The sequence below is a fragment of the Prinia subflava genome, chromosome 2 (assembly GCF_021018805.1).
Source record: "Prinia subflava isolate CZ2003 ecotype Zambia chromosome 2, Cam_Psub_1.2, whole genome shotgun sequence".
Classification (NCBI taxonomy): domain Eukaryota; kingdom Metazoa; phylum Chordata; class Aves; order Passeriformes; family Cisticolidae; genus Prinia; species Prinia subflava.
Window position 1 is genome coordinate 62,420,836 of NC_086248.1, and position 14,969 is coordinate 62,435,804.

General features: G+C 38.4%; 1 protein-coding gene across 6 annotated transcripts in view; it reads right to left on the minus strand.

Annotated features, from left to right (window-relative positions):
- The window catches only part of ADGRG6 (adhesion G protein-coupled receptor G6), a 109,283-nt gene that overhangs the window by 60,735 nt on the left and 33,579 nt on the right, over positions 1-14,969 (minus strand). For 5 of the 6 annotated variants that reach the window (XM_063390246.1, XM_063390248.1, XM_063390247.1 and 2 more), the window contains exons 3-4: positions 6,238-6,579; positions 86-706 (exon numbers count right to left, since the gene is read on the minus strand). In XM_063390246.1, the coding sequence (XP_063246316.1) occupies positions 86-706; positions 6,238-6,579 (963 nt within the window). The remainder of the gene's footprint in view (positions 1-85; positions 707-6,237; positions 6,580-14,969) is intronic. The other variant, XM_063390252.1, reaches the window with a different exon arrangement.

Genomic DNA, 14,969 nt, shown 5'->3' on the forward strand with positions numbered 1-14,969 from the left:
TTTCCATCTTATTATGTGATATGTTCACAATATAGAATTGTGGGGGGAAAATAACCAAAAAAAAGTTTTGGCAAGGCATACTCACCACAACTCAAATTGTTTTCTGCTTTCAGTGCTGAAGTTGGAATACTCCAGAATTCATTTTCCCAGTCTACAATGTTTCCTTTCACGTCGCAGCTGAGGTTGGCCAGCGTTTGCGCATTCATGGTGAAATTCCAGAGGCGGAAGTTGTAAATGTCCCCATTTAGAGAGCTCACTTCATTGCTGTTAGAGCCCAGCACCAGCCTCCCATTTCCAGGGATAACTTTGTCAAAGATCTCAGGACAGTTCACTTCATGATAGCTGCTTTTGGCATATATACCTATAGTGCCCGAGAAGCCATCCCAAACAACACACAGCTGTTGAAAGGTTCCTGTGAAAAACTCTGCACTTCGGGGCAATGCATTCTTAAGGATGCACTGTGTGCCTGAGATGGACAGAAAATGGCCCTTTGTGGTCTTTCCGAAGCTGAAGAGCTCTCTCAGCAATGGATCAGTGTAGGAGAAAACCTTCCAGTCATCGTTATCATCACTGCTGCCCTTGGTGGCTTCAAAGCACAGTGTAAACTGTCTTAGCTCTGGCACTGAGACGGTCTCTGCCACAGACACAGTATCGACGTCAGGAACCTGGGGAATGATGACTTTCTGATTCCTCAGGGACACGGCAACTAGAAACAAGAGCAGATAAGTAAATTAGCAAAAAAAAAAGAAAAAAAAGAGTTATCCTATAGGAGTAAAGGCAGACTGGTAGCAGGGGTTAAAGTAGCCTTCACTAAATCAAACGTTCATGGGGTCGTTTTTATCACTGTAATATATCAACAGCACACACCAAGGGAAATTTGACTTGGGAGTGTACTCAGCTGAAAATATGCAGAAATCCTTTCAATGGCACAGAGAATGCTGTGTGACACCCAGTTAACCACCCCATAAGTTGTGTTAACAGCAATATTAGGACATATTACCTACCAACCTCCAACTCTGCTTCATCTCACTTAATAAAAATTACTTCTCATTCATCTAGTAAGGATGCATTAAGCAATGGAATAAACCAGTTATTTGAAAAACACAGTAAGGCCTGCTTTTAAGATATACTATTTTAATTACTTGTCTGCATGACTGCATTACACCAGTGAAATTCAGGCCTTCCTTAAGTATTGCAATAGAAGACATTCCCCATTACATTCCTTGGCAAACTGAAGCCTTTTGTTGCTGAATTCAGCTAATGGGTATTTCTGCATCTCCCCATTTTGTCCCCAGCAGCTTTCTGGTCGAGTACTGCAATCGTGTGCTCATGAATATTTCTATCCAAGCTGTTCCCTATTTGCTAACAGTTGGATCAGCAGTTTTGGACTTTGCACAAGTATCTAGAAATTTCTAATCCTACAGCAATTTATGTATTGCTCTAAGGGTATTTAGGCAGAATTGCTCTAATTGTTGTTAAGTATTCTCATTTACATGGGCAAAATGGCAGCCACCAAATGAGAAAGTATCACATGACATACTTTTTCTCCATGAGTACATGAATGACAACTCTGTTCACTGTATTTCTGAGAACATTATTTTTCAAAATAAAATATTAATATGCTCAGTTTTATTGGCATATTTATGGCAGCACAATTCTTCCAGCAAATTTCACCACAGAAAAGTTTCCATCCACCAGACATGCAAAGGTGTCTGGTACAGATTGCAACAGCGCTTGGTTTTCCTTGTGGCTCCTCAGCTCTGCCTCAGACCCGTATCTCCCACAAATGTCTGCTACCTCTTAAACTGTTCCTTGCAGAACCTGAAGAATAACTGCCACAAGTAGTTAATTCCAAGTCTCCTCTGGGATTTTTCAGTGATGTCACAACAATTAGACTAATTACTACACCTATTCTCTTCTCAGAATGAAATAAAACCCTTTCAAATATGAGAGTGTGAGACGTGAAGGCAGGGTGACTGTCACGCCATACCCAGGAAAAGACGCAAATATATGATGTATACGGATTGTGTGTTGTCTGTGGTACTGCAAGTTCCCTTTGCCAGCTGCTTGCAAAGACTCTGAGCTCCAAACGACCATATTTGGATATACACAAGAACATAATTTGACCGATATATTGCACAGTAAAATAACATAAAGCGTTACACATTATCTGCCAACCCAGCAACTGCATAATGGGAGGGAAGGGAGAAAAATACTGGGCTTTTATAGTTACTGGATTTACTTCCAGAATAAATTTATTTTTTTCCCAAGGGAAAAAGCATGCTGTAACAATTTTATAGATAGAAAATGCGTTCAACTCTCCATTGAAAACAGGGCCATTTTTTAGCAGGTTAATTATACTGTAATCTCCTTTACATAACATGGAAAGTGTTCCAGAAGAAGCATAAGGATTCAAGACTTGAAAAAGAGGAAAGGTTATTCATATGAGCCCTATCCAGACCAGGTGGTCACAAAAGTTATGGACCACCTGGTCACATTTAAACAGTACAGAAAGAGAAAAAAATGGGAAGGACTTTGCTCCTGTACTGAAGAAGTCTACTCAGTTTTGCTGTATTCATTGTACAGATTTAACCACTGGCAGGTTCCCCATATACTGAAAAGACAAAACTGACAAGTATTTAGTCCACATGGAGAAAACTGAATCCTGTCCCCAATTTTAAGTGCAGATCTCTTTCCTGGTTGTTGTTGCATAGTCAGTCATCACACTGATGAATTTAAATGTCAGTATCAGAGAAACTGGTAATTCTCTGAGGAAGAATATACATATACTCTTGGAATACTCATCCAAGTGTTTCAGAATACTTTCAGAATGGTGTTAAATTTTTTCTCTTAGTAAGATTCTGAGATTAGCTCAGTTGGTTAGAGGGTGGTGCTAATAAAGGCAGGGTTGTGGGTTGGATTCCTGTATGGGCCATTCACTCCAGGGCTGGATTTGATGATTCTTCTGGGTCCCTTCCAACTCAGACTGTTCTGTGATAACTGCATTTCAATGGACATGGGGTTTTTTGACACATTCTCTTATGAAGAACGTACAAACATCTGCCTTATTTGCATCTCACTGTCTCACATCTCATACACCCCTTCACACATAAGCAAGCAAGGAGTCCTTAGGCTCTGCTTTACAATCCCTTGCAGGGAACACTGATCTCCTGCCAGCTGATGGGCTTTTCAGTATAGTTTGGAGCTTTAGGGGGTGTATTTTGCTCTTTCTAGCTCTCCCACTTTCATATGCCCTGTCACTGGAGCTGGAAGAAATGTATCAAACTTAAATGAGGTCCACAAGTGTCCACATACCAAGTATGTTTGGGAGGGTTTTTTACTACCTCAGCAAATTGTGCTTTTAATCTAGGCTACTGTAGTCCTGCTTAAGTATGCTAAATTGCCTCAAGCATTTCTGTACTAACACAGGTCTGTTGGCTCTCCTTCCTCCCCTTTTGGTGACTGACTGCTACTTACTGGTGGAGTTATTACCTACATAGTTAATTGTTACTAGGAAATTATTTACCATGACAGCTTTTCAGCTGGTGTAAACTGACACAATTCCCCAAAGACTGGCAAAGCTGGATTGGTTTACTGCAGCTGAGGATATGGCCCATCCATCTGCTATTGGGAAGCAATATGGACAACAGGACTCTGCAAAACTCGGTTTGAAACTTACATAAAACTGAGCAGTCACACAGAAGCTGTTCTATTCCCAAACTAATTGCCTACAAATCACTCTCTTATGTCTGTCTTTCCCCACATGTATTTTGTCTTGTATCCATCCTGTATATTAGGATGTATGTATCACTAATGTCTTTTAAACTACATTTTTAGATAGCAAATTTTGTGTATTTGAATGGCCTTTTACTTTCCAATTTTGCATTACTTTGTGAAATTCAAAGTGGAACAAACAAATTAATTTTATTTTTATATAAAAATTATAATTTCTGAGAAATGGAAAAAGTATACAACAGCATTCCTCTTGTTCTGGGAGAAATTAATGCTTTTGGTCCCCTATCACATTTTTAGTAGTTAAAGATGGTGCCAGCTTGAAGTACAAGCTTTGAAACTTCATGTGAAGTGAGGGGTGTGCAATTTGTTACATGACCTGAAGTGTAGGGGTGTGCAGCCTTTTGGATGGCTTTGGGAACTCTTTGCAAGCATAGCAGAACATAGTACTGACATCTGCCATGTGGATGCATTGCCATTTCAGTGTGTGTACATTGATGTCCTATTTTCCACACGCATTTATAACTTGAAAGGAAAGCAGTACATTATGATCCCTTTTCCAAGACCCTTTTCTTGTATCCATTTCCAGGTTAAGTTTTACTATGACCTCTGTCTGTAATGTTCTGAAAGAAACATAATTGCACAATTCTACAACTGATAAGTAGAATATAGGCATAATTTGCCCTAGCAGACAGCTCTCCCAGCATCCATAGTCAAAATCAAGATGTCAGGTGAAAGTTACACATTTGGAGTAACAAAACCAAATGAAGCCAGCTTCAACCTAGGTGCTTAACAGCAAGCCTTAACACAGAGCTTCTGAACTAACATATATGTGAAACATTAAAATATAAGTCACTGGTTAAGGTCTTTGATACTTTTATTCACACTGGAAAATAGCCTTCTTTTTCAAAATAAAAGGCCTTCTTCCAAGACCATTTAATTTTGATGGTACTATCCATGAGCATAAGGTTCTATTTGTCATGGAGGTAATACTCTTGCTTCCATAACAATACATTAATGTAGGTATATATATATACAGAAGGGTTTCTCTGCCTATGTTTGTAGACCTTTCCTCTCCTTACTAAACACAGCTGAGGTCAACATTTCATCTTTTAATTCCAGTTGTAACTGATCTCTTACGGTGACACTTCAACATTAAAATATTAAAGAAGAATAAAGAAAAAAAATATTTTAACTGCACATGATTTTTTCTGATCCACTTGATTTTACACCTTCGTACAATACAGCAAGAGTTTTGTTAACTTCAAATAGAGAAGCCTTTCAGAAAATTTGCTTTGACTTTCATAAGAACACATATAAGGTCCTCCTACAACTATTACTACATTATTTTGTCAGCATGAAAGGACCTCAGTAGAGAGAAGTATTTTTCACTCCTCTGTGACGTTACCTTTTCTCTTTTCTGGACTGCATACAGATTTTGATAACATAATCATGCCTACTTTTGTCTTATGATTCCTGGGATTTATGATCTTAATTATTTTAAAATATATGAAATGTGTAATAAATATTTTAAGTAATCATGAGGAACAAGTGTTTGTGAATGAAGAGAGAACTGCCAAACTTTCATGCTCTGTGTTTTTATAGCCAGCCAACCTGCAAAACATAACTGTGCTACAATAATATGAAGGCTAAATGCAACACTAGTGTTCAGTTTAAGGTGTGCAACCACTACAAAAAGAAAGTCTACTGAGAGCATGCAACTGGAAACTATAACCCTGAAATGGAATGAACAGGGAGCCACACGTGAGGCCTCTCCTAATGCCCTTTGTTCCCTCACTGTCCTTTACTGTCTAATTTACTGTCTAATTAATTCTAATGAATGTGCTAAACAAAAAGCCAAACACCAATCAGAAATGATTTGTACGCTTATCTTCTACGGAAAAAAGCATGAGTGTCTTTTTAAAACCTTTAAAACCATTGTTACGTATTTAGGGAAGGGAATGAAAGGTCAAGGAACTGGAATGACAGGTGGCCATTTTGCAACGTCAGTTCATCCCTGGGAGTTTGTTCCAGAGGCTGGGTGAACTCTGCGAAGTTCTGCTTTCTGCACAAGCTTCTCCCCACTGCTGGGAGTTACAATGGGCCAGAGGTCCAGGCTGATCTTTTTGGCTCAACTAAGTTCCCTCTCAAGCTCTGCTTTAGGTTTCTACGTCCCTCTGCATGAGTGCTGATCTGGGGGACACGTATCTTGCTTCCAAATCCTCCAATATAAATTGACAGGGAGAGAACTGTTAGGCTTAAAGTCTTTGCATGTGAAAAGTTTTTCTAACACACTTCTTGTCATGTCCTGCAATAAAATAATTTTGATTCAAAGAAAAATAAATTAGCTAATAAAAGATACAAGACAACCCTGTAAAGTGCAGCCTCACCCATTCATTCTCTTCTCATGGAGGACTTGATTCCCTTGGGAAGTGTCATTCTAATCCTTATATGACATTTCCTTTTAACATCTATAATGGGATGAAATGATTTGGACTTACTTACTTCGTACATAGCTGGCATTAAAGCCTTTTTTCTGGATACTGAAGTCGCTTTTAAATGACACAATCATTTCATTTCCGGTTGAATTATAGGATAATCCCTTGGCAGTGATGCCACAAAGGTTCATTGGGCTTTCTCCATTGTCTAATGTCAGTGAATCATAAATGCAGCCCGGAGCTTCTTCAATGTCGAAATCAATAAATGTTAGCTGTATGATAAATCCATGAGGTGCTCGGATGATCCACTTGCATGCTTGGCTGTTGGGATAGTCACTGGGGAAGCAGGGAGAAGTGAAGACTCCAGAGGGGTCAGTTAGCACGGTCCTACAGTCATAGCATCCGTGAGCTGATGATGAAAACAGAGAAAAGCTGGAGGTCAGGCAGAGATGTAACTTGAGAGTAAAGCAACCATCAACACAATAACTGAATGTATTTCTACACAGAAAAATAGAGATGGGAGAAAGAAAGGCAGAAAAAGGCATTGTTTCTAGTGGGGAAAATGTTGGAGAAATAGTATAGCGAAAATCATATTTTATATAAGAATTCCTATTGCAAAGAAATATAAATTATATTGCTAAATAATAATTTGTGCACACGATGTATATATTTACCATTTATATTGACCTGACAAAGGCAAAGCGAAAGCAATGTTTTTCAATTCAGAAAGGCAAATTCTAAAACTGCAACTTCTAAAAGGACTGGTATCATTCACATTTTTTGGCTGCTTGTCTGATGCTGGCTGTAGGTCATCCCAGCAGCTCTATGACACGCTGCTGTTTCCAGAGAAGTGTCCCTGGAAACGAGCAGCACAAGAGTTGGGCTGAAGAGCAGCAGAAGCAGCAGTCCCTGAAGGTTAGTCATCTGCATTTCCAGCTGATGCATTCCACATCACCCAGAAGGGTAGCACTGGGCTACTGGCTTTTGAATCAACAGTAAACCACTGTGTTCTTCCCATGCTGACTCAGCTCCATTGACATATTTGTGGCAGTCAGGCTTTAAGAAATTCTTACCCTATTTGTCATACTCCTTTGCTCACCTGCTGTGTTTACCCATGACAATTTCAAGCCCAGTTGCAGTCCCCAGGGTTGCATTTCTTGTTTGGTTAACATTTGCTCATTTATTATATATTTACTTAGTGTATTATATGATATAATTACTGTGAACTGGCTGTTGCTAAAATCTGTAACAGCTTGCCAAAGCAGCACTGAACAAAATAGGTGGGAACTGAATATCACTAAGAGATAACCAAAGAAACTAACTGGCACGTTTATCCTGATTTACTTGGCAAACATTTCATCAAGCCACAATCCCGTGTCAAGTTCTACAAGGATGAAAAAATATGCATTATGAGTTGCCCAAATGAAAAACAACTTAAAAGTTGTCGAGTGTTAATTACATAGAATGGTTATAAAATAGGAATAAATGCAACTAATTTCTCCCAAAACCCCTTGATGTTTCTTTCCAGACAAGGTCCTCATATTTTTCAGTCACATTTAAATGATGTTTGGCCTAAGCAAATAGACCCTCACTCTGTGAAGTTGCATGCCAAAAATGCAGTTTACATCTGCAGTTAGAATTGAGAGGTATATTTTACAGAGTTTTTATAATGTTTTACTTGCAAAGCATGAATTCATTTGGCCCCAATGAGGTAAAGATACTGTTTGGGCTCTCAGAGCCAAATGCAGGCTAGTTCCGTAGGAAAGCTCCGTTGGACACTTATTTGTTCAAATGAGGAAAAAAAAAAAGATTGTCTGAAAGACTTGCAGGTAGCTTTTGGGAAGCAGTGGTGTTCCTGGAATTTGAAAACTTGATCTGTGTAGTACAAACAAAAGCCTACCCATTTTTAATTTCCCTTCAAATCTTTACAGTCAGAAAACTATGCTCACCTGCTCTGCAACCCTGGTGTTCCAGGGAATATCTACGTATTAGTAGAGGGAATATCTACTTATTAGTACGGTGACTATAAATCCTGCAGTTGTACAAATCCAGTGGATTTTGCAGAGATAGGTGTCAGTTTTCAGAGACCCACCTTAGACTGAGAGGAGGAGGAACAGGAAAAGCATGCTCTGTGCCACAAGCCACTGCAGACAGTCTCCTAGTCCAGGGTGAGAGAGCCTCTACAGGGCAGAGCACCTGTAAGACGGCTCTGGCTGGAGCTGTCTCCAGCTGGAATGGCTCTATGGCCCAGGACCCTGATTGCTAGGATGAGGGCTTGCAGGAGCTGAGGATCTGGCAGCACACCTCACTCACTCCTTCTCTTTCCTGCCAGAGAAACAAATGACACAGAGCTCTCTGGGCAGTTGGGAACTTTCCTTGGGCACTCAGATGGACCTGAAGCCAGGGACTAGGGTGTTAGGTGATGTAAATACATACAGGAGCGTGGGTGGTAATGTACACTGATTCATCCTGGAAAACCTAAAGTGATCTGAAGGGCATTACAAGATGTTGCCAAACCAGAGAAAATATGCTCCTTGTCAGTAAAAGTCTATGTCCATAATTGGTAGAATATTACACTCAGCCTGAGACTGGAAAAGTCAAATTTGTCCATCAGAGAGAACTCTGATATTCTTTGTGTTTATTAATTCTATTGATCATCAGCAACGAAAAACAGGACCCAGCTTTTCTATTTGTCTCTCTCTCTTGAGCATTTATCATTGTTTCTAGGCTGTGTAAAAAGAAAAAGACAGTACACATAACAAAAATACTTTTATCCCTTATTCCACTGCAAATATTAAAACATAAATGCTATTTACAATTTTTTAAAATAATTTCATCTTTGCAGAAATGCATTCTCATTTTACTATATCCATGTTGCTTTGTTGGTTTTACAGAACTAATGCAAAAATAAAAGCCCCTAAATTTAGGGAGAATAATAAGTGCTTGAAACTTTGCATACACAGAATAAACAAAACAAAAATTTGGTAGGTGAAACAGTTGGGTTTTTTTCTTAAGTGGGTTGGCTCCATTTTGGCATAGTAGCTATTCTGTCCATGACTGCAATTTGAAGGAGAAATATCCTGTTTTCATGCAAATGTCCACAGTAGTAAGTAAAAAGAAAAGAAAACAAACAACAAAACTATATATAAACAGAATGGTTTTAAATGGAATGTTTTGCACAGCTTCTCATGAGACAGTTATTTTTCTGTAAACATCACCTATTTTACTCATTAAAGAGAAAAATTGCTGTGGCAACGTTAGGATGTCAGCCAAAACTGACAGATATTTTGCAACCCCATTGGCCCAGAGCACTTTTGAACCGTGGAGAATGAATACTTGTTGCAATACACACCACAAACATTTCTAGAAGCAATCCAAGATATTTTATTGATTTTAGTGGGAACAAATTTAGCTATGATATTCCTGGTTAGGAGCCCCACATATCCAGAATCTGCCTGTCAAGTAATTTTTACCACCATAGACCAAAGGAAATTCACTGTCTAAATATATTTTATACAATAAAGATCTTTGTCTTTCTCCCCCTCTACCCTTTCCCAAACCAAACCCCTTTTCAGACAGCGAAATCAAGGGCTTAATTTCAACATTTCCTAAATTAAAAGCTTTACTGGGCAATTCATTTGTTTCCATCATGAGAATACACTGGAGTATGGTTTTCATTTCATAATCAATTTTTATTGTGTCACAATCATACTTCCTACAGTAAAGAATACTTAAGTATTTAGTGTGATACTTCAACACTAAACTGAAAAGGGGAATTAATAAATTAATCTGGAGCAAATTAGAGCTTTCACCAAAGTTATCTAAGTGATTCAAAAATGTTAATTGACTTCAGAAGCAGAATAGACTGTAGGGGAAATGGCTTTTTCCTATCATGGCATGGAGATAATGGGCAAAAATGGAAGAACTTTCCACAGATTTTGAGTCCCTTATCAATGAAATGAAACTACTGATTTTCCTTAACTACTTCCTATTTGTACTGGGTTTTATATGTGCAAAGCACATGACCAACGACTTTAAACTGTAGCTGGGAGAGCACTTTGACAATCTGGCCCCACTGTAGAAAATCCAAAGACGGCTATTTAGTGCCAATGGAAAATTTTGGTCAAAGTAATTTGACCACTTTTAATAAGAACTTAAAAACAGGAATAGAATCCCATTCTCACAGTTGCTGGTTTTCCTAACCATGAAACCATTCACTCTCTTCGAGGAATTTCCTCACTATTTTACATACATACCTTTTAACTTGTGTGAGGCAGAAAAAAACCTATTCTAATCTTTCCTACACCATCCTGAATCATCTGAAGACTGCCCAAAAACTAAGGGGCTAAGGAAAATATATCTGACTCACTAATGATTGCACCATACAAACAGTCATGCGTACACGCGAACCTCATATCTTATGAAACAAAATTAATTGTCCAGTTTGTTCTGTTCTCTAGAGTCATTTTACCTCTCTAGAGTCCCAGCACTGAATTTCACCATACAAACTCATCAAGACGACAGTTAGTACTGAAATATACAATTTTAAAAGCGACTTTCATGAGTCATATGTAGGAAGCTAAAGCCACAGCCAGACACAGAGCTACAATGCCTAACTGCAGATTTGGGAAGGAAACATTCTTTATTTAATCTTATCCCATACGTTTGTACTTCTCTTTTTAAATTTTTTTTGAATGACTAACACATTCCAGCATTTGCCTCCAAAATCTGTGCTAAAATTAATATTTTCCTCTAATTTCTCATACTTCTCTACTTCTCTCCATTGTCATTATTTACCCCTAAAACCTGTCTTTTGTCCTATTACACTCAGCACTTCTTTCCCAGGCATGAGTTTTGAGTTCTACCTCTCCACCTGCTTTCATTTCTGCACTTAATCAACCTTGGTGAAGTGCTGGACAACAAATTTTGTTTGACCAAAAATTTTCATAAGAGCACAAAAGCAACCCTGTTTGGAACAGTGTCTATTTCAGCCTTAAAGATGCAACATATGTGAAGGTTAGGATCAAATGAAAACAAGGTCACTGTGGGAAAACAGCCCATACTTGCAGGTTTTTTTCACACTAAGCTATGCTTTGCATTGGAACTTTCTTTTCACAGCTGAAGCATAGGATACCAATAACAGCTGGGGTGGGTTGTATTAAAACACTACCAGTGTTTTTTTTAAATAAATTAAAAGGTTCCCTCATAAAACAGGATGCTGCTAGATTTCATTTTGGCATAAGAATTAAATCTACTTCTCCCTGTGGATGATACAATTTTTATATGAATTAAATCTATGTAGCTCTGGAATTGAATTTTCAGAAAAAAACCTCAAATATTTTATGTTAACTCTAGTCATATTCAAGTGAACAACAAAATCTCCCCTGCCTGACAGAATTAGGCCAATTCTAAACCACAGCAAATTTTAGCTGGAGTGCCTAGCACTTTGGACATAAAAAAGCAGTACAGAATTATTTATAATTTTCTTTCACGTTGACACCTGAGAACTTTAAAGCACTTTACATATATTTTAAAAGGCAATACTAACAAGGATGATAATTTGAACTAAGAAAGCAGAGGCAGGTGACATAGCATAGGCACTTGCAAGTGTGTGGTGATGCCCAAAGTAAAAGAGAAACTTTACAATCATTTTGTGTCACAGCATGAAAAGACACCTAGTTTGATGAACATTAAGTGGAGAAAAGTTTTGCTGTGTAAGAAGCAATTAATTTCTATTTCGAGGATATCACAACACAAATATGGCCAAGCATTAGGTTAGATGTATTTATGACTGCAAATAGATGGGTGAATGAGGTCAGCAATGGGCACACCTGCAGACAAGCACAAGGAAGGGCCAAACCACCAAGATGTGGGTGGGCTGGAATGGCTACAAAACAAACAAACCCGTGTTATTCCAGCAAGACACAAACACCAAACCAAAAACAGCTATCCTATGGCATAGGCTTGGGCAGTGGCTTATCTTCACCTTAGAAACCATTTCTAACATAAAGGCAATCTGTAGATCTAGGAAAATGTCCATATGCAAAGTGTGAGCATATAAATTGATATGAAATAAGAAATGTCCCACCATTCACTCTGAACATAAAGTAATACTCTGCTCTGCTCACTCACATTTAAGCTAGTAATGAGATAAAAACTCTTCAATTTGTTTATGCAAAACAGGAAGCCTAGCAGTTTTTGGAGCCTTCGCAGACCAAACCATTTACTCTGCTTTCTGAGCAACCCACACTTTGATTGAGCACAGTCTGGGAAAGTTTAAATGAGAAGATGTGGCAGGCTTATTTTTACTTCTTTATTTACTTTCCAAATTGTAGAAGCTTTATGATCTCTCAAAAAGATCTTTATTCTGCTACACTATGCTGATAAAAAAATTACTATGCACCACACCTAATTTAATGTTTGCAGGTACTATAACTATCAAATCAAACAGACAATCTCAATTCTATTTAAACATTAGATCTAAAAGTTAAATAAAATGTTATCTCTGCCATACATAGAAAGGAAGTGAGACTCATTCTGATGTGTACAAAAGTTTGCCCCTTCACAAACAATGTTACTAGGTTGAGGTCTACTGCTTGGAAATATGGCTGGAATTTTGTATAAATGCAGAAACCCCCAGATTTGTAATCATCATATGCAACAATATCTACTTTAGTATTTCTACAACATGCGCAGCTCTAAATTCCCAAAAGCCTTGAGCAAATCCTATAACCTCATAGATACGCTTTGAATTTAAGCATGGACTTAAAATTCAGCGACTATTCAAAGTCCTTTCCTGCACAATGCTGTCTTTGAGCCCTGCATTTGAAGCTTTGCAGCCCCCTCAAGGCTGAACGGGAGAGCGTGGCTCCCTAACTGCTGCTGTCTGGAAGGCACAGGGGAGGCACCGCGCAGACCCGAGCAGTGACGAAGGCTGGGCCATACTCTCTGGTTCTGACCACTTCCTTCCAATGAAAGGGGTAATAATGGGACCAACATTGGCAAACACCCATTCAGGGAGAGAGATCCACTCTCAAACACAGAGGATGCATATGGAAATGTGGCTATCATCTTATTAAGTAATGCTGATTGCATTGGTGAGAAGGAGGTCGATTTTTTTCACACCACACTGCAATGAAATAACTCCTTCTGGACTTTGAATTTCCTTACCAAGTTCCTTTATGTCTAAAGACCAGGAAAAGCAAGGTTTAATTCTAAGTCATCCATGAACTTTCTAAAAATGCCCTTTTATTCCCTGGCTTCCCCACTTAAACATATAAGCATTATTCCTCTGGGTAGGGTTCAAAGCCATCCCACCACCCTTTGTTAGTAGGATGTTACACTAACTTTCAGCTCTGCAAAGGCATCAGTAGCAGGCTTTGATGCTGGACAGTTTGGGTGTAGAGAACTATATTTCAATTCATCCTTGGGTTTTTTTGAATTTCTCCAGACACTGAACAGTCAAACTGAAGGTCATGAAAATCCCAGGCAGTGTAGTGTGGGTCATCAAAAAATGGAAGTCAGTAAAATTTAAATAGTTTTTGTAAAACATTCCTAAATTTTTTTTTATTATTAATAGCTGTAGAATACAGAGAATTCCCAACAGGATAAACATTACAAGTTTTTCTGTAAAATTACCTGCATAGACTCATCAGTAATACAACCAGCATATTTTATTTAATAAAAATTTAAAAGCTTTTTATATGAGTGAAACTTTACATATTTCTGCAATACATAATCAGATGTATTTTGCAGAGCACAAGTACAACAAAGTTGTAGTCAGCAAGAACCTTTTGTATCTGTGTTATTGTTCATTTGCAAATGTGACTCTTCTGGTTGATTTGTAAGGAATCACTATTTTAAGCACTACTAAAAAACTCAAGACTCCATTCTGCATCATTCCCATTGCCTCATCTTCATAGTACTCGTTGTACTCAGCAAGAATTTAAAGCCTCCATATTCCTGACTGGAAATAGCACATAACCCTGGCAGAGTCTTTTATAATTCAATGAAAGACAAGATTGTGCTCTCACAAAATAATTCAACAATTGGGGTTTGGCCACTGAAGCCAGGAGACAAAGAGGGTACTATGCCCTGGCCAGTCCTATCAGCTTGCCTTGCATCATCATTTGCTGATGCATTATGTCCTGCAACATATGCTTTAAATGGATGAACTGGCTGGAACACCTAGGAATAATAAAATGGTAGGGAAAAAAATCTCCTTACAGGCTAGTATAGAGACTTATATGAAAGTGCAATTGTTGTCTATGAAATCACTTATTATTCCTGCTTCCTGTTGCCCTAGCCCTTATTGCTTATCAGTTTATTAACAAATTAAATTTGTCATCACATAGAATTAGAGCTGATTATTTTCTCTCTTTTGTAAGACAAGAACAAAGCACTTAAGTAATGAAATTACATGTGGCAAATTGAAAACTGATAAAAGACAGTATTTTCTCTTACGTAACAATGCCAGCCTGTGGAACTCTGACCTGAAAACTATCAAAGCAGGGAACATAAAACTCAGAAAGTGCACAGACCTTTTCCCAAGTACCTAATAGGATCTCTGAATCCCTCCAGACATAAAATAATTGATGAGACATAACAGTAACAAATTGTAAACCTCATGGCTTATGTTTAAAATTAATCTTAACCAACAGTTCAGGAACAGTATCAATAGCTCCATCTTGGTTGTGGACACAATCCTATCTCCTGCCCACATGGCTGCATCTCAAGGCCAGCCCAGACAGGTCTTCTCCAAAGCCTTCCTGGGCAGTGCTGAGCAGCCAGCACAGGTCA